Source organism: Elephas maximus, chromosome 5, assembly GCF_024166365.1.
Source record: "Elephas maximus indicus isolate mEleMax1 chromosome 5, mEleMax1 primary haplotype, whole genome shotgun sequence".
Taxonomy (NCBI): Eukaryota; Metazoa; Chordata; class Mammalia; order Proboscidea; family Elephantidae; genus Elephas; species Elephas maximus.
The window spans coordinates 49,554,174-49,575,473 of NC_064823.1; the positions used below are offsets into that span (position 1 = coordinate 49,554,174).

Consider the following 21,300-nt stretch of genomic DNA (forward strand, 5'->3'; position numbering starts at 1 on the left):
AATGGGCTAAAAGGAGTCTACTTTCAGTTATTACTACTGGTCTACAGGAAAACATAATATTGATCATCCATTCTTCACTGTGAAGTCATTACTCAAAAAGACCCTGATTCACTTCAGAGGAGAGAGAATAAAAAAGAGAGAGAGAGAGGTACTGAAGTTTGGGGGCGGGGGGAGGTAGAGACTTTAAGATTTTTATTCTTTTCGCTTTCATTCTTAAAGATTCTAAAAATGGCCGCATTAAAAAAATGAAAGAAAAAGAAAAACAGTTACCATCAAGTCAATTCCAACTCATGGTAACCCTAAGTGTTTCAGAGTAGCACTGTACTCCACACGGTTTTCAACAGGAAGTACACCATTGGGCCTTTCTTCTAGGTGCCTCAGGGTAGATTCAAACTTCCAACTTTCAGGTTAGTAGCTGAATACTTAAATGTTTGTACCACCCAGAGACTTCGAGATGGGTGCATATCACCTTAGTGAGGATCAACATTCCTGTGAAGACCTAACTGGACAGATATTGCAATCTTCACACTTTCAAATAGCTGAAATCTTCAATGCTGAACATTCTGGGCCTGGGTAAATCATGTCTTTTGTTCTATTTTTCAGGTATTCAAACTCGTGTTCTTGATGTCACAAAGAAGAAACAAATTGATGAATTTGCCAATGAAGTTGAAAGACTTGATGTTCTCTTTAATGTTGCGGGGTAATTCATAACATTTTAATTTCACTTTCTCATACAAAGTTTTTTATGACTTCTCTTAAAAGCATTTTGAGATTGTAGCAGTTATTCATTGTGAACCATAATAAATTCCTTGGAAATCTGGCTAGATTTCTGACAGCATTTCATTACATATAAGATTCAGCAAGTAAGATGGCCACAGAAATTGGCACAGACTTAGAGCCTAAAAGTCTATTCCAGACAGCTAGTAGTAATACAAAACTTTCGATCTTCTTAAGGCAGGTAACGTGATCACTGCAATCAGACTTTTGCAGATGGAAACCTATTGTTGTTGTTGTGCTGTCCAGTCAATTCCGACTCATAGTGACCCTATAGGACAGAGTAGAACTGCGCCATTGGGTTTCCTACGCTTTGAGTGAACTCATACCACCAACCTTTCAGTTAGCAGTTGAGGGCGTTATCGTCACCAGCCAGGGACTTCTCATATGAGGGATGAGCAGATTATTTATAAAATAGATTATTCACAAATTATTACTTCAATTTCCATACATTATAACCCATGATAAACTATGGATAGACTGAGGCTTTTTTTTTTTCTTTCTTTTAGATGGTTAGGAAGAAGCACAAAAATGTATCAAAAGGCTCTAGATTTTTTTTAATCACTGCAGTAGTAGAGATGTAACATTACATAAGCAAAGTGGCACATGAGAATGTATATAATTACTACTTTGTAAGTGTCAGTTCTGCTTGTCACTACTGTCACCCTGAGAGGGACAGTAAACACGAGCAGTCGGCCTGTGTCTGCCTGTAATTGCTCCAATTCCATCTCTGATCATTCATGTAGGATTCAGCAAGTTCAATTCAGTCATCCCATTTGTTCTGTGTATAAAGTTGCAACATGGAAACACTGAGCTGGGGAGGGATAAAGGATCTGGGAGCACTGCTGTGCCAAAAATTGGGAACATCTGCCTTTCATTAAACCGAGTACTATGCTTCTTGTAAAATACTGCTGGAAATAGTGTTTCATCAATTATATAACTTTGGCCCAGAGGACATTAATAAGGATTCAAGTGTTTAGAAACATTCCTTGAGGAAGTGTGACCTGAAAAAAGAGCAAAGGTTATTTTAAGGGTTTCATTTACTTCTGATTTGTTCGCTCAAGCTGTTAGAAGTACATATACAGTAGCAACATCACTGTGCTACCCTGAGATGCTGAGACACTTGTTTTCCTTCCTATTTTGAGTTCCCCTGAGAATGTCAAATCTGTGCCACTTGGGGGCACTGCTGCTCTTTTAATGGGAGTCACACAGGGCAGGTGCCACGTTCTCATTGATCTGTTTGTTTTCAGTGGCATTGATGTTTCTACTGCCCTTGGTATAGAATTTGGTTATCCCAAATTCTTGTCTTCCTCTTTTAAAAGAAAGATGTTGGTTTCAAATAACAACTTTTTTTAGCTTAAGTTGTTGAGATACCTACAAACCTAATATACTGAGTAGTACCAAGCTTGAATTATTAAAAGTCACAGTAAGAGAATGGAACAATTGTTTTAAGTCAATAAATGACAAGGAAAAATGATAAGGACAGGTAATAGAAATTTGTTAACTGATCATTTTTTTCTCACTGTTGAATCCCATCCAGTTTTGTCCATCATGGAACCATCCTGGACTGTGAGGAGAAAGACTGGGACTTCACGATGAATCTTAACGTCCGCAGCATGTACCTAATGATCAAGGCATTCCTTCCTAAAGTAAGATGAGCTTCACCCCTAGGAGAAGCACCCCCTTAGGTCTCTATAATGAGCGCCCAGAAAGGGTGCCCCCATGTGCTGTAAAGTGGTAATAGCTCATGTGTTGACTTACATGGGTTGAACATTTATGTCATGGCATTTTATATAAATCAATTCATTTATGGTTAACCACTCAGCTACTAATGGAGGGGCTGGTGGTTCAAACCCACCCAGCTGCTCCACATGAGAAAAGACCTGATAATCTGCTCCCATAAAGATTACAGCCTAGAAAGCCGTATGGGGCAGTTCTACTCTGTCCTCTAGGGTCACTATGAGTTGGAATGAACTGATGGCACACAAAACAACAATAACATTCATCCATTTGAGGAGTACTTATGGAGCACTTTCTATGTGCCAGGCTCTCTTCTAGGCACAGAAGAAATCAGTGAAGTAAAGAAAGTTCCTTCTATAAGGGAGATTAAATTATTAAGGGATGATACAGCATAATAAGTAATCGAATAAATACGTAATATGTGGGGTAGTTATGAGTACTATGAAGAAAAATAAGCTAGGATATCAGTGAGGTTCAGGAGAGTATCACTGGTAAGGAGATTATTTTCACAGGAATTTGAATGAAGTACAGGAACTAACCATCCTGGTATCTGGGGAGAGACTTTCAGGTGTGGGAACTAGCAAATTCTGTAAGGTTGGTTATAGAGGGTGAAACTGAAAAATTAGGTATCTCCCAAGGTGACATAACTAGCAGGTGGTTACAGCCAGGATTTGAACTCCGGAAGTTCAGCACTTTCTTGAGTGTCCATATCTAGGCACACACCAAGATGAGTGTACTCCATTGCTGATATCTCCCTTGAATATTCTCCTCTCACCCCGGTGTTTAGCTGAGCCACAGAGGTACTGGAGAGGTGAGGGGCAGTGTGTGCCAGAGGTGCACTCCTCCTGAGCCTGTTGTTCTTGTTGTTGTGTTAGCTGCTTTCGAGTTGGCTCTCAACTCATGGCAACCCCATGTACAACAGAACTAAATGCCGCCTTCTCCTGTGCCATCTCTGTGATTGGTAGCAGATCAGACCGTGTGATCCATAGGGTTTTCATTGACTGATTTTCAGAAGTAGATGGCAAGGCCTTTCTTCCTACTTTGTCTTATTCTGGAATCTCCACTGAAATCCGTTCAGCATTGTAGCAATACACAAGCCTCCACTGACAGACAGGTGGTGGGTGTACATGAGCTGCATGGGCTGGGAGTTGAACCAGGGTCTCCCACAGGGAAGGTGACAGTTCTACCACTGTACCCATTGAATTTTCCAGTCTTCACACAACAACTCATCGATGCTTTGAATTTTATTTTACAGACAACCATTAAGTACCTTTTCGGTTTAAATCAGTGTACTAGGTGCTCTGGGAAAAGGAGCCCTGGTGGTGCAGGAGTTAAAGCACTCAACTGCTAGCCAAAGGGTCAGCCCTTGAACTCACCAGCCCCTTTGTGGGAGAAAGGTGTGGCAGTCTGTTTCTGCAAAGATTTACAGCCTTGAAAACCCTATGGGGCAGTTCTACTCCATTCTGTAGGGTGGCTATGAGTCAGAATCAACTCAACAGCAGTGGGTTTGGATTTTTTTTCGTTTTAGTTACTCTGGGAGATATAAATACAAGGAATACACAGCCCTGACTTCAAATGAGTTTATGAGTCTGTGGGAGCAGGCGGCCCGGGCTCCCACAATGAAAGGGGCTGACTGAGTACAGAACCAGCACCGCTGAAGTTGTAAACTAGAGCCCTAGTGAAATGCAGAAGAGCAGTTTTCCCCTTCTGTCTGGGCTGGGTTAGAAGACTGAGGGGCAAACTCAGGGAAGGAGGACAGCTTTGTTAATAGTATAACCGGACTTACACTTTTCTATGAACTTTCAACTCAATGTTTGTAAGGACTCAGGTGAACATTAGGGGAAAACTAGAGAAATTGGCTTAGTTAGCTATGAGGATTTTTTTCTTTTTAAATCTATTAATTTGGCTTAGTTAGCTGTGGGGATTTTTTGTTTTTTTCTCTTTTAATCTATTAGTTTAGTGCCTAGAAAGGATCTTTATGTGGGCCCACTAAGTGTCAAGCAAGCAAGTTTTTAAAACTATAAGTTGCTTGTTTGCCTGTTTAAGTTCCTGAGAATCTATATTTTCTGGAACTTGGTTGTGTTCTTGGAAGGCAGATCCTTAGCTTGTGCTATGTGGGGGGAGCAGAGGCTGTGGGGAAAGGGGAAGGCTATGGTCACGGTGGTGGTATGACTATTGCATGTGTGTGAGACTCATTTGCCAAACCAGCCAACTTGACTTTAGCAGTGCTTTTCGGTGATCAGTTAAGGAGGCAGGTGTAGGGTACAGAGGAGCTGATGTGTAGACTTATAAGTAAGGGTTAACTTTTTAAAATATCGAACACTAATTTTCAAAGTAGTGAGTTTGCCTATGATTTTAAAGCACCTGAACAATAATCCATATGAACTAGTAACACTCATTTGTAAAAAAAAAAAAAAAACCCAAAAGATGTTAATGGCTGGGATAAGGAATCACAAGGAATCAGTGCCACTTGTTTGATGTGGCTCTGACCAGCCTGACTCCAGATCTCAGGCTCTGGCCCCAATTTGCCTTGTGCCCTAGGAGATGCCACTTCCTCTCTCTTAGTATCTGTTCATCACCTAAAAATAAGGGCGATAGATTACACAATCCTTTTAAGCTGTTATTGTCTAGAAGCCTCTGAATCATTAACCATGATGCAAATATGCCAGGTTAGAACTTTCCAGGGGAAGCCAGGATTTGGAACCTGGGCAGATCTCAAAGGCGAGGTGGTCGAAATATAGGAACACTCATAGGAAATTTTTGTTCATTGGTAGACACATGGAAAACCACTCCAAGACTGGAAGATCAGTCAAAAGGCATAGAACAGGTTGAAAATACTGTAAGAAGAGGTTGACACAGTATCTAAGGCTCACTAGAAGAGAAGATCCATTAGGTCAAGGATTTGGGATTGTTTTTTTGCTGTATCCCCAGGACTTAGAAGACTCCCTAGCTAACAGAAGTGCTGAGCAAACATTTGTTGAATAAATAAGCAAGTCTAGATGTCAATCCAGATAGAGACCAGGCATAGGATTGCTGGAGATCCAAGTCAATAGGGACAGAAGAGCTGGGTCAGAGGAGGAATAACTAGATACAACTAGAGGGACTCTACAGAGCTCTTTCTAGACCCACTTAGGGTTAGGGTTAAGCCCTGAGTTTCTGGGGGATCGGTCTCATACAGAACTTTACCATATTTGCTACTTGCCAAAGAGGGCTTTTGCATGGGGAGCCACTAAGAGCATTATACCGTGACATCAGGTACTGAGCTGATGTTGGAAAGGCAGCATGGATTGGAGCAAGCACTGTGGGCTCTGCAATCGGCAGATGGACCTGAGCTGAATGGAGAGTACAGTTGTTAAGAGACACCACTGGCATCTCCTAGGTGACTATATTCTAAGACCTTGTCTGAGGAATTGTTGCATTTCAAAAAACTGAAGCTCAATCTTTAGATATTGAATTGGCTTTGATGTATTCTGTGTGTATTAAGAATGCATTATGCCATTTGTTAGAATGAGAAAGAATAATTTTAAACACTGTGATATTTTCTTCATCTATTTTATGAGGATCCTATTTTGTTATGATCACCTTTATTACCAACAGTCCCCAGGTTACGAACATCTGACATACAGGCAACTCATATTTAAGAATGAACTGCCATAAAGCCTATTACATTAAAATTTTGAGTTAAATACAGTGATTCGTAATAATGAACATACTACTTTGTGATGCTCATGAAAACATTGTGCAGTTTGGAAGTGTTTCTTAAGTGTTTTATATGCGCAGAAAGTAAAATATATACTAAGACAAGCATTTGAATAACTGACGCTAGATAAGAACTGTATGTACCTGTTCTGACTTAACCTACAAATTCAAATTAAAGACAGACTTAGAAACGGATCTCCTTCGTAAAACACGGTCAAGTATTATTTTCTCCCTGCTGTCTTCCTGGACATGGTTGGCCACCTCAGCCCCCTCTGTGTATCCTTTTAGTCCATCTAACCCAATGCCTTAGGGTTATTTTAGACTCTTTGCTCTTCTGTACAATTAGTGTGTGCACATGCCTATACATAGGAAAATATATTATTTTCTAAGCAGACATACATGTTATAATTAATAAAGTAAAAAAAAAACCGTAAAACCCGTTGCCGTCGCATCAATTCCGACTCATAGCGACCCTATAGGACAGAGTAGAACTGCCCCATAGAGTTTCCAAGGAGCGCCTGGCAGATTCGAACTGCCAACCCTTTGGTTAGCAGCTGTAGCACTTAACCAGTACGCCACGAGTGTTTTCGAATAAAGTAAAAGTTCATTTAAAACATCCTTGAACCATAGTAGCTTTTTCATTATGTATTCATCTGGGATAGGACCCACTATCCGCATCTCAGGAGATTCTGATTCATCAGACAGTCATACCGTGTACGCTTTCTAGTTGCTGGGGCTCCAACAGTGAATAAAACAGCCAAAGACCCTGCTCTTAAAAAGTTCACATCTTCATGAGGGAATTCTGAAGGAGATGTTCTTAGGGACACTGTCTGGATGGGTTAGGCACACTCCCATCTCACATAACCATTTACCAAGTCCTGCTCGACCTACCTCAACTCCGTCTCTACCTCTGTTACACACAGACATTTCTGCTGTCTTTGTCCTGGTTGACACCTTTATCACTGCTTCTGTAAATTACTGCATCAGGACTGGTCTCCTTCTCAGCATGGGCCAGAGTGACCTTCATAATCCCCAAATCTAGACATGCCACTCTTCTGCTATAAAACCTTCAATATCACTGTATTGCCTTCAGGATAAAACCGGAGTCATAAATATAGCCCTTGTTGACCTGGTGTTGCAATGGTTATGTGCTTGGCCACTAACCAAAAGGTTGGTGGTTTGAACCCACTCAGTGGCTCACAGGAGAAAGACCTAGCAATGTGCTTCCCAGAATTGCTATGAGTGAGATCAACTTGACAACACAGAACAACAACAGCAAATTTTTTAACCTGCAGAATGAAATTTTTTTTTTTTTAATATTTATTTATTTTGGCAGATGCTTGCTGAGAAATCTGGCAACATTATCAATATGTCCTCTGTGGCTTCCAGCATCAAAGGTAGGTCTGTCTGACTTGATGGAACATAGTGCTAATATTCAAAATGCCTTTATGCACCATGGGTTTTGAGAACAGGCATAGCAGAGATCGTTAAACCCACACATAATTTCAAAACTTCTTTTTAAAAAAATGTGTTAAGTTCCTTAATTATCAGACCTTTTGCCTTAGATGTGAATCATTCATATACATATATAATGCATAAAATTAAATAAATTGTGTTTTCTTTTCCTTCCTATATATTCCTTCTAATGATATGGAAATGAAAATTGAACTGGGAGAAGGATGCATTTATCCATTTAATTAATCAAAAAAGATGTATTGAGCACCCAGTATGTGCCTCTGCCCCCCTAAAAAGTTTAGTCCAAAAGGCAAGAGACAGGCATCTTCTACAGTATGAGAGTATTACAACAGAAGTTTTTATAACGTGCTGTCAAAAGTAAGACGGAGGTAACCCTGCCTGTTGCCTCGGGGAATGCTTCACAAAGACAACTGAACTGGGCCCTAAATGAGAAGTCAAGTTGAAGGGCTTTTTTTTTTTTTCCTTAAGATGGTGCAAAACGGAGATAATGTCATAGTTGGGCACAGATGGGTCTGTGTCTAGTTTACAATGAGAAAGCTACCACCGAGATAACATTCCTTCTCTTTGCAAGGATACACGTATTAAGTGTGCATATCAGAGGCATGAAAACAAGAGCCTTGGTGGCTTGCTGTTTTGTTTTTTATCTAATTTTTGTTTACCTTTGTTTTCTTTTGAGATCTGCCTAAAAGTTACACCACCAGATGATGAAAAACTAAGGCTACTGCTTTAAATAAGTGGCAGCACCTCAATTGGCACAACAGTTAAGTCCTTGGCAATTTGAACCTACCTGGAGGCTCCGTGGGAGAAAGTCCTGGCAGTCTGCTCCCATAAACATTGCAGCCAAGAAAACCCTATGGGGCAGTTTTACTCTGGCACATGGGTCTCTGAGTCGAAAATTGACTCGACAGAACCTAACAACAACAATAAGCACGTCAACACATGAGTCTCAACTGAGTTGTGCCAATATTGATATCATTTTCCCAGATTCAGAAACTGGCCCTTAAAAAGGGGGTGGAAAATATATGAAAATGGCTCCTGTAGAAACTGAACTTGTGTTCCCTTTCTAAAGACCTTGTTGTTCTATCCTCCAATTGCTGAGCCTTGTCCTCACCCCCAGGAGTTGTGAACAGATGTGTGTACAGCACATCCAAGGCTGCTGTGATTGGCCTCACAAAGTCCCTGGCTGCAGACTTCATCCAGCAGGGCATCAGATGCAACTGTGTGTGTCCAGGTGAGTTATGCATTGAAGGGCTGTGAACCTTCTAACACCCGAATCGCCACTGTGAAAGATAGCTACATAAGCTTGTTTGGCACCTGTTGTATTGTATTCTGTCATCATGAAGAATTCAAAAGAAAGAATCTGGCCTTACTAAGGTTAACAGTCTAGTCCTAAGTTGGGGAAGAGATCGTAAGTCATTAAATACGAGCCACAAGTGCAAAGGGTTTAAATGGCACCCGTGTGAGTAGGGCAATTCAGAATTATGACTACTCTCACCAGGGCTCGGTGTTTTAGAAGCAGACCAGGGATCATCAGGGGAAAGATGGAAAGTAGACAATGTCACAGCACAGCAGGAAGAGAGTCAGAAAATAAGGGAAGTGTTTTAGTCATCTAGTGCTGCTATAACAGAAATACCACAAACGGATGGCTTTAACAAAGAGAAATTTATTTCCTCACAGTAAAGTAGGCTAAAATTCCAAATTCAGGGCATCAGCTCCAGGGGAAGGCTTTCTCTCTCTGTCGGCTCTAGAGGAATGTCTTTGTCCTCAATCTTCCCCTGGTTGTGGAGCTTCTCAGGTGCAGGGACCCTGGGTCAAAAGGACACACTCTGCTCCTGGTACTGCTTTCTTGGTGGTATCAGGTCCCCCTGTCTCTCTGCTTTCTTCTATCTTTCATATCTTATGAGATTGCTTCAAGACACAATCTAGTCCTATAAGTTGAGTCCTGCCTCACTAACATAACTGCTGCCCATTCTCCCTCGTGAACATCATAGAGGCAGGACTTATAGCACATAGGGAAAATCACACAATATCCAGAATCATGGCCCAGCCAAAGTGATGCACACATTTTCGGGGGAACATAATTCAGTTCATGACAGGAAGCCTCCCAGAATTCTTGGTAAACTACAGTCATAAATAAGAAGGCATTAGCCTTTCTTTATGTTATAAAGCAGGGGTCAGCAAACAATGGCCTGCAGCAGTCCAGATCTGGCCTACTGCCTATTTTTGTAAGTAAAATGTTATTGGAACACATCCACACCCATTGTTCATGTACTGGCTATGGCTGTTTTTATGCCACAGCCTTAGAATTGAGAAGTTGCAACAGAGACTGAATGGCCTGTAAAGCCAAAAATATTTACCCTCTAGCTGTTCCCTGAAAAAATGTGCCAACCTCTGATATGAAGGAAAGGAGAAGGGCAGAACTTACTATTTGTACAAAGGACATTCGATGTGCCCAAACCGAAGCATTCAGTAACTTATTTTTTTTAGGAATAACTTCTCATTTTCTAAATAACTGTGGGTTATTTAGTATGTTATTTAGTAGTTTAGTATGTCTACTAAATAGATACACCCTTTTACCTGGTTGTAACTACCTAAAATGAATACAGGGTACCTAAGAAGAATTTTTAACTTCCTTACTGGAAAAAAAATTAAATATAAGCGATCTGGGATCACCCCCCACGTGTCTGTCAGTTTGTCGTACTGTGGGGCTTGCACGTTGCAGTGATGCTGGAAGTTATGCCACCAGTATTCAGGTACCAGCGGGGTCACCCACGGCGGCCAGGTTTCACTTTAGCTTCCAGACTAAGACAGACTGGGAAGAAGTACCTGGCAGTCTACTTCTGAAAAGATTTAGCCAGTGAAAACCTTATGAATAACAGCAGAACATTGTTTGATTTAGTGGCGGAATATGAGCCCCTCAAGTTGGAAGGCACTCAAAAGACGACTGGGGAAGAGCAGCCTCTTCAGAGTGGAGTTGACCTTAATGACATGGATGGAGTCAAGCATTCAGGACCGTCATTTGCTAATGTGGCATAACTCAAAATGAGAAGAAATAGCTGTAAACATCCATTTATAATTGGAACGTGGAATGTATGAAGTATGAATCCAGGAAAATTGGAAGTCATCAAAAATGAAATGGAATGTATAAACATTGATATTCTAGGCATTAGTGAACTGAAATGGACTGGTATTGGCTGTTTTGAATTGGACAGTCAAATCATATGGTCTGCTATGCCAGGAACAATAACTTAAAACGCAATGACATTTTATTCATCGTCAAAAAGAACATTTTCAAGATCTATCCTGAAGTACAACACTGTCAGTGGCAGGATAATATCTGTCATGCATTGAATTATGTTAGCCAAAAAATGAGTGTATCAGTTTGGCTGGGCCATGATTCTGGATATTGTGTGATTTTCCCTGTATGTTGTAAATCCTGCCTCTATGATGTTAATGAGGGAGAATGGGCAGCCGTTGTGCTAGTAAGGCACATCCCTGATCCAATATAAAGGAAGTTTCCCTGGGGTGTGGCCTGCACCACTGTTCATTTTATAAGAGATAAAAGGAAAGGGAAGCAAGCAGAGAGTGGGGAAGTTTATACCACCAAGAAAGCAGTTCCGGGAACAGAGCACGTCCTTTGTACCCGAGGTTCCTGTGTGGAGAAGCTCCTAGTCCAGGGAAAGACTGATGCCAAGGACCTTCTTCTAGACCCCACAGAGAAAAAAAGCCTTCCCCTGGAGCTGATGCCCTGAATTTGGACTTCTACCCCACTAGACTGTGAGAAAATAAACTTCTCTTTGTTAAAGCCATCCACTGTGGTATTTCTGTTATTGCAGTACCAGATGAATAAGATTATATCCATACACCTACAAGGAAGACCAGTTAATATGAGTATTATTCAAATTTACACACCAACCACTAAGGCCAAAGATGAAGAAATTGAAGATTTTTACCAACTTCACAGTCTGAAATTGATCGTACCTGCAATCAGGATGCACTGATAATTACTGGAGATTGGAATGCGAAAGTTGGAAACAAAGAAGAAGGATCAGTTGTTGGAAAATAGAGCCTTGGTAACGGAAACGATGCCAGCGATTGCATGATAGAATTTTGCAAGACCGATGACTTCTTCACTGCAAATACCTTTTTCACCAACATAAATGGCAGCTATACACATGGATCTCACCAGATGGAATACACAGGAATCAAATCATCTATATCTGTGGGTAGACGTGATGGAAAAGCTCAATATCGTGAGTCAGAAAAGGGCAAGGGGCCAACTGCAGATCAGACCATCAATTGCTCATATGCGAGTTCAAGTTGAAACTGAAGAAAATTAGAACAAGTTCAAGAGAACCAAAGTACGACCTTGAGTATATCCCACCTGAATTTAGAGACCACCTTAAGTAGAGATTTGACATGGTGAATGCTAATAACCGAAGACCGGACAAGTTGTGGAATGACATCAAGGACATCATACATGAAGAAAGCAAGAGGTCATTAAAAAGACAGGAAAGAAAGAAAAGACTTACATAGATGTCAGAAGAGACTCTGAAACTTGCTCTTGGAACATTTAGTAGCTAAAGCGAAAGGAAGACATGATGAAGTAAAAGAGTTGAGCAGAAGATCTCAAAGGGCAGTTCAAAAAGACAAGGTAAAGTATTATAATGACATGTGCAAAGACCTGGAGATGGAAAACCGAAAGGGAAGAACCCGCTCTGCATTTCTCAAGCTGAAAGAACTGAAGAAAAAATTCAAGCCTCAAGTTGCAATATTGAATGATTCTATGGGGAAAATTTTTTTTTATGGGGAAAATATTAAACGACTCAGGAAGCATCAAAAGAAGATGGAAGGAGTACACAGAATCATTATACGAAAAAGAATTGGTGGACATTCAACCATGTCAGGGGGGTACTATCTAAGCAGGAACCAATGGTAATGAAGGAAGAAGTCCAAACTGCACTGAAGGCATTGGCGAAAAACAAGGTTTCAGGAATTGACAGAATACCAATTGAGATGCTTCAACAAATGAATGCAGCACTGGAAGTACTCATTTGTCTATGTCAAGAAATTTGAAAGACAGCTACCTGGCCAACCGACTGGAAGAGATCTATATTTACACCAATTCCCAAGAAAGGTGATCCCACCCAATGCAAAAATTATCAAACTATCACTAATATCACATGTAAGTAAAATTTAGCTGAAGATCATTCAAAAGTGGCTGAAGCAGTATATCAAAAGGGAACTGCCAAAAATTCCAGCCAGATTCAGAAAAGGTTGTGGAACCAGGGATCTCATTTGCTGATGTCCTATGGATCCTGACTGAAAGCAGAGAATACCAGAAAGATGTTTACCTGTGTTTTATTGACTATGCTAAGGCATTCAACTGTGTGGATCCTGACAAATTATGGATAACATTGCGAAGAATGGAAATTCCAGAACACTTGATTGTGCTTGTGAAGGACCTATACATAGATCAAGAGCAGCCATTCGAACAAAACAAGGGAATACTGCATGGTTTAACATCAGGAAATGTGTATGTCAGGGTTGTATCCTTTCACCATACCTATTCAATCTGTATGCTGAGCAAATAATCCAAAAAGCTGGTCCATATGAAGAAGAACGGGGCATCAGGATTGGAGGAAGACTCATTAACAACCTGTGTTATGCAGATGACACAACCTTGCTTGCTGAAAATAAAGAGGACTTGAAGCACTTACTGATGAAGATCAAAGACCACAGCCTTCAGTATGGATTACACCTCAACATAAGAAAAAAAAGAAAACAAAAATCCTCACAACTGGACCAATAAGCAACATCATGTATAAAGGAGAAAAGATTGAAGTCATCAAGGATTTCATTTTACTTAGATCTGCAATCAACACCCATTGAAGCAGCAGTCAAGAAATCAAAAGATGTACTGCACTGGGCAAATCTGCTGCAAAACCAAAAAAAACCAAACCCATTGCCATGGAGTCCTGACTCATAGTGACTCTATAGAACAGAGCAGAACTGCCCCATAAGGTTCCCAAGGAGCACCTGGTGAATTTGAACTGCTGACCTTTTTGGTTAGCAGCCATAGCTCTTAGCCACTACACCATCAGGGTTTCCTCTGCTGCAAAAGACCTCTTTAAAGTGTTGAAAACCAAAGATATTGTATTGAAGACTATGATGTGCCTGAACCACACCGTGGTGTTTTCAGTCATCTCCTATGCATATGAAAGCTGGACAATGGACAAAGAAGACCAACGCCTTTGTATTGTGGTGTTGGCAAAGAATATTGAATATACCATGGACTGCCAAAAGAACAAACAAATCTCTCTGAGAAGAAGTACAACCAGAATGCTTCTTAGAAGCAAGAATGGTGAGACTACGTCTCACATACTTTGGGCGTGTTGTCAGGGGGATCAGTCTCTGGAAAAGGACATCATGCTTGGTAAAGTAGAGGGTCAGTGAAAAAGAGGAAGACCCTCAATGAGATAGATTGACACAGTGGGTACAAAAACAGGCTCAAGCATAGCAAGGACTGTGAGGATGGTGCAGAACTGGGCACTGTTTTGTTCTGTTGTACGTAGGGTAGCTATGAGCCAGAACCGACTCAGTGGCGCCTAACAACAATAATCCGGAATTAAGGTTTCTTTCATTAGTTTTCAACTGGTTTGGGGTGAGGTCCCTTGGTGGTGCAAATTGCGCTGGACTGCCAACCTAAAGGTTGGAGGTTTTAATCCACCCAGTGGTTCCACAGAAGAAAGGCCTAGCAATTTGCTTCTGAAATATCACAGCCAAGAAAACCCTATGCAGCTTAGTTCTGCTCTACAGCACATGGGGTCACTATGAATGGGAATCAACTTGACAGCAGTGGGTTGAGATTTTTTGTTTTGGTTTTGGGAACTAGAAAGGGAAAGCATTTCAGAATTACCTGTAAGATATTTCAAAACTGAAAGTGCATGCCTGAATCTGGGAAGAGAATGGATGGGGAGAACTGTGTAGTTGCCAAGCTGTGTAGTTTGGAAAGTCCCACAGAAGGCTTTGATGTGGTCCATCATGGTCCCCCCTCAGGTTGAAAAACACGGACTTATTAAAGAGGAAAAACTACTAAATACTCTTCAAGCTACAGAATTTCCATGATAGAGATGTTTTATTTTTCTTGGGATATAAAGGTAAACATGAGAAATACTAAGTTTCTAAAAGGAGGATACAGGAGAGACAACCCCCTAGGATATAACCTATCCAGTGGTGACACCTTATTGTAGCTAGCTATTCGTGGTGTCACTTACTCAGTGGAATAACTAGCAAAGTGTTTAGGAAAATGTGGTTATTTTAGCAGCTGGACTTTTCAGAAGGTTGGAAAATATGTTAACAAACTCTGGAACAAGGAACTTGTGGGACTGGTTCTCTAGCAGTGACTCACTGAGCGAGTGACAGAAGAAAACCTCAGGAGGAATGAGTATGTCTGGGATGATGCTAGTGGCTGTGTAGTCACAACCCTCCAACACCAGCCTTCTGTAGACTGTGGCACAATGTGTCAGTCTGTGCCACAGACACGCAGAGTCCAGTGACAGTGGAATAATCTTGAAGGCTTGGGCTTGCTCTGTATTTTCATTAAATACCATTAAATACTGTCCATATGTATGATATGATGCTCACTTCCAGCATGATCAATAACTTCTTATAAGTTCTGGGTTAGGGGAGAAATTAATTTTCCCAGCATGGTTCTCTCACTTTGAAAATGGAAATTTGATCAAGCACAGGTTTTTTTATATATGTTATTTCATACATATTAACTCATTTAATCTCCAAATTTGGGATAATAGCATCTATGGCATAGGGTCTAACATGAAGATTAAGAGAGTAACACCTAATAAATTCCCTATTACAGAGTAGACAATAAATATAATTTCTTTTCCTTTAAATCAACATCAGATTTATGAAATGGGTTATCTCTCATGCTTACTTTTCTCCTCTGATACAACATTATTATGTTATCCTAGGTGTACCCCTGTATCTATCATTTGTCAAGAACTCTAGAGTCTGAGATCTTACCCTACTTTCAAACTATCAAGTCCTGCTGGAATTTTATAGAAGCTATAAGAAAAAAAAATTTTTTTTTTTTTTTTTTATCAGCCAATGGTACTTGACTGGAGCTGGAGGATCCAGTTCTGAGCTCATTCCCATATATGTTGGTAGGCTTCAGCTCTTCATCATGTGAGCCTCTTCCTAGAGATGCTCGTGACATGACAGCTAGATTTACCCAGAGCAAGTGATCCAAGAGAGAAAGTGGAAGATGGAAGGCACAGTCTTTAATAACCTCATCTCAGAAGTGACATACTATCACTTGTGCTTTATTTTATTGGTCTGGTACAATGTGGGAGGAGACTGCAGGATGTGAATACCAGAAGGCAAGATCACTTGGGGCCATCTTGAAGACTGGTTACTAAAGAGCCCCCAATGATTCACATCATTCCCATGTACAAAATACTCCCACCCTGTACTAGGCCCTCCGAAATCCCATCCCATTGTAGTATTAGTTCAAAATCCAGAATCTCATCACCTATATCAGGTCCGTATTCAGGTGAGACTCCTCCAGGATAGTTTCTTAAATACAACTCTTCAAGTACAGCTTCTTGTGATCTGCAGCCTGTGAACTAAAGATACAAGTTACTCACACATACCCAATTTTAAGATGGTGGGACATGCAGAGATTAACTGCCATAGACATTCCTGTTCAAAAAGGGAGCACTACAGAGACACACAGGAGTCATTGGCCAATGGCAGTTCTGAAATGCACCTGGGAAAGTATTGGAAGTTCCTTAATTAGGACTTAGTCATGCTCCTGCCCAGGAATTAGTCTTCTTGGCCCTTGGCTCCATCCTCTGAGTCATCCATTTTTTTTCATGAAAGGTGCCAAGTTTTTACAGATGAATAATTTTCTGCTTGTACTATCTTTGTCTTTTTAAGCTGGCGGTGTTTCTACTGACATAATTCTCTTGAAAATGGGTAGATCTCCTATGACTCTTTTGGTGGTCTGTACATTTATATAAAAGTTACACCCATGCATCTCTCCAAGATAAGCTCTTCTTTACCTTGGACTTCTGCTCAGGGAAAACTCCCGTAAGCTTCCTGGAAGACTTGTTTGATTGGGAGAATCTGGGAGGTACACCCTTAGTATTTTTAGAGGGCCTTTGTCTAACTGAATAGTACTCTGGGGTACCAGTTGATCTTTCTGAGATCTTAACAAATCATTTTAATCTCAACTTCATCTTTAGACTTTGCATGCTTTCCTGAGAATTCCCTGGATTTGATCTTTGCTTGAAAACCATTTCTTAATTTTAACATCATTTATCATTTCTCTGAAGATGCTTCAAATCTTCAAAATTAGCAAACTCTAGAAACGTAACACTATAGACAGAAGCACCACACCAGCCCTCCACAGCAAAGACCAAAAAAAGCTTAAGTAAAACAGACAAACATCAATCCTGGGACCTAATCATCAAATGAAGAGATAAAGAACTCAACCAAGCACGAAATGGAATAAGAAACTGACAGACAACAGAGAACGGGGCATGTACGGAGTAGAGGTCCCCTATCAGCTAACGCAGCATGGATTCGCCATCATGGACCCCTCAGCCACCAAGATGGGCAGAAAAGGAGTACAGGAAGGCAGATTCATGGAGCTCCCACCAGGAGACAGAGCATCCAGTAACCAGCGATACCCGCTTTCCCACCCCCCACCCTTCTTTCCCCTACTTGGCCCCCACTGCTTCCTGGCAGACTGTGGTTGCTTAGCCAGGGAGGTGCCGGCTCTGTGCCACTTGGATTCACCCTGCCCACACCAGCTGGCTCCTTCACTGCCATTTTTTTGTTCCTCTTGTTCCTTATTTCGGCTTCTTTTTTTTTTTTCTCTCACTCTCTCATCTCCTTCCCTTCCTTTCTCTTGAACATCTGGCTCCATGTGCCATCTCTGCCCCTTTCAGACATGCTCTGCAGTGCCACAGGACTTGGCAGCCACCTCTCCAGTCTATACCGCCATGCTGGTGGGATCCCTTGGGGAATTTTTTTTTCTTCATTTGATGGTTTCTTATCGTTCTCTACTTTCCTTCTTTTCCTGTCTCTTGAATACCTGGCACTCTGTGCCGTATCTGCCTCTACAAGATGGGCTGTGCAGTGCCATGTGGGTTGGGAGCCACATGATTGGTCCATGCCACCAAGCCCAGTGGGTTCACTTAGCGATTCTTTTTTCTTTTATTGATTTCTTGTCTCTCTCTACCATCCTTCCCTTCTTTTCTTCTGAATACCTGGTGCCGTGTGCCATCTCTGTTCCTTTTAGATGGGCTGTGCAGTGCCACACCACTGGGGAGCCACTTCCTTGGTCCATGCCACCACACCAATGGGTTCCCTTGGGGCATTTTTTTTTCTTCTTTTATTCTCTTGATTTCTTGTCTCCCTCTACCTTCCTTCCTTACCCTGCTCCTGAAACCAGGTGCCATGTGCCATCTCCACTCCTTCTTGATGGGCTGTGCAGTGCCATTCAGCTGGGGACCCACTTCCAGTGTGGGCTCCCTTTGGGGCATTTTTTTTCTTTATGTTCTCTCTTCCTTTTTTCCTCAACTTCTTGCCTCTCTCTGCCTTCCTTCCTTACCCTTCTCTTGAATACCTGGTGCCATGTGCCATCTTTATTCCTTATGGATGAGCTGGTGGGCTCCCTTAGGATATTTTTGTTTCTTCCTTCATCTTTTTTTCCCCTTGGTTTCTTGTCTCTTTATATCTCCATTCCTTTCCTTACTTGCAACCACCTGGCATCATTTCCTTTTTTCATTTTTTTTTTCTCTCAGTTTATTGTCTCTCTGTACATTCCTTCCATTCCTTTCTCTGGACTACCGACCTGCGACCTGCATGTGCCTTTCTTGCTCCTTTTTTTTTTTTAATCTAGTTTCTTATCTCCCTCTCTCTCTCTTCCTTCCTTTCCTTTGTCCCTCCCACCTAGCTGCATGTACCATATCTGCCCCTTCTTGATGAGTTGTGCCTCACTGACTGGTTAGAAAGCCACTGGCACATGGCTTCCCTGGGCCTGTGAAACTCCAACAGCAGGCTCCCTCAGCACTTTTTGGGGTGGGTCTAGTTTCTCTCTCCTTTTTCCCTTATTTCCCACATCCACTTAGCTCCACAGATCACAACCCCTCCTCCTGCCTATCTACACCATATGCTGGGCATCACACCCCTGAGCGGCACAGGCACTGTCTACCAGAACCTAACCTGCACTGACTCCCAGCCCCACCCTGTCAGCCCCAGTATGTGCCACAAACGACTCATCCCCGCCTTCTGCTGGTCCTGCCCTGCTGCACCATAGCTGTGCACCTGGCACTGCCCATTAGACAAGATGGTGAGAAGTATCATGCCCACAGATGAGCAGACAACCAAGAATGCACAGCCTGTTTGCTCAAACATAACCAAATAAAACAAAAAATCAGGACAAAACAAACAAATCTACAATCAATACACAAAGAAAATAACTACTGAATGTCTCAAAGACAGCAGACAATATCAAAACATAAAAATGGGACAGGATAGTTCCAGTAGGCATTTAAAATAAAACAGCAGATAACCTTCCAGTAGAAGAAAAATCACTGGAACTACCTCATAGGGAATTCAGATCTCTAATATTCAGAACTATCCAAGAGCTGAAGGAAAGAATAGACAAAAATGAGGAAAAAAATAGACAAAATCATGGAAAAGACATAGAAAAGAATGGAAGAATTCAGGAAAATAATACTGGAACCAAATGTCAAAATTAATTTACAACTAGAAATCATGCAAAAACAGCAATTAGAAATCCAAAAGATAAACAAGATTTCAGAAATGGGTGGTGTCAAAGAAAGTCTGAGGAACAGGTTTGAAACAGTGGAAGACAGGATCAGTGAAATTGCAGACAAATCATTGGATACCATTTTTTTGAGGAAAAATCAGAGAAAAGAAAAATGAAGAAATCCTGAGAACTATGTGGGATACGATCAAAAGCAGAACTTTGCGAGTGATTGGAGATCCAGAACAAGGGAAGAAAACGGTAAACACAGAGAGGATCATTGAAGAATTGCTGACAGAAAACTTCCCTTATATCTTGAAAGATGAAGAGCTGACCATCCAAGAAGCTCAATGAACCCCATATAGGATAGACCCCAAAAGAAAATCACCAAGATATATAATGATCACACTCGGTAAAACCAAAGAGAAAAAGAATACAGAGAGCAGCTTGATCAAAACGAAAAGTCACGTACAGAGGGAAACAATAAAACTAAGCTCTGATTACTCAGCAGAAACCATGTAGGCAAGAAGGCAATGGGATGACATATATCAAACCTCGAAAGAAAAAAAATATATATATAGGTATAGAATTTCAAATAGGGAGGAAGGCAAGGTGATACCAAGTAATAAAAGACTGGTTCAAACTTAGGAAGATAAGGGTAAATTTCAAGGTAACCACAAAGAAAGTTAACAAAACTGTTCATCAAAACAGAGAGGAAAAACAAAGTCTTAGTAAACACAAAATCTATGAAAAGAAAAATCCACAAACAAAAGGAATTCAGCACAGGAGAGCAAGAGGAACAAAGCAAACGACAGCACCACACACACACACACACACACACACAAAACTATAAAGTGACAGCAATAAACTCACACCTATCAATAATCACACTGAACATAAATGGCCTTTTTGTCAAAAAGAGTGACAAACTTTCTTTCGACAAAAAGAGTAACAGACTGGATTAAAAAAAAAACAGGATCCATCAATATGCTGTCTACAAGAGACACCCCTTAAAAACAAAGACATAAATTTATTAAATATCAAAGGATGGAGAAAATATATATCAAGCAAACAGCTACCCAAAACAAGCATGAGTGGCAATATTAATCTCAGATAAAATACACTTTAAAACAAAATCCAATATAAAAGTCAAAGAAGGGTATTATATAACGATTAAAGGGACAACCCGTCATGAAGATGTAACCATAATAAATATCTATGCACCCAATGACAGGGCTCCAAAATACATAAAACAAACTAATAGCACTGAAAAGAGAAATTCACTGTTCCACAATAATAGTAGGATACTTCAACACACCACTCTCAGTAAAGGACAGAACATCTAGAAGGACACTTGACAAGGATACAGAAGATCTAAAGGTCACAATCAACCTACTTGACTTCACAGACGTATGTAGAACACTCCATGAGCATGGTGTTTTTTTTCCATTTATGTAGATCTCTTTTGGTTTCTTGCAGTAGAGTTTTGTATTTTTCTTTGCATAGGTCCTTTATGTTCCTGGTTAGATTTATTCCCAAGTATTTTATTTTTTAGGAGCTATTATTGTTTTCCTGATTTCCTTTTCATCATTCTCTTTATTGGTATATAGGAATCCAACTGATTTTTGTATGTTTATCTTGTATCCTCCAACTCTGTTGAATCTTTCTAATTAGTTCCAGTGGTTTTCTTGTGGAGTCTTTTCAATTTTCTATGTATAGTATCATACCATCTGCAAATAGGGACAGTTTTACTTCTTCATTACCAGTTTGGATGCCCTTTATTTCTTTTTCTTGCTTTATTGCTCTAGCTA

At 40.8% G+C, this 21,300-nt stretch overlaps 1 protein-coding gene across 2 annotated transcripts in view; it reads left to right on the forward strand.

Moving 5' to 3' along the window:
- Window positions 1–21,300, forward strand: part of LOC126076909 (3-hydroxybutyrate dehydrogenase type 2) — a 47,346-nt gene that overhangs the window by 16,120 nt on the left and 9,926 nt on the right. For both annotated transcript variants that reach the window (XM_049885614.1, XM_049885615.1), the window contains exons 4-7: window positions 604–700; window positions 2,315–2,423; window positions 7,550–7,610; window positions 8,807–8,920. In XM_049885614.1, the coding sequence (XP_049741571.1) occupies window positions 604–700; window positions 2,315–2,423; window positions 7,550–7,610; window positions 8,807–8,920 (381 nt within the window). The remainder of the gene's footprint in view (window positions 1–603; window positions 701–2,314; window positions 2,424–7,549; window positions 7,611–8,806; window positions 8,921–21,300) is intronic.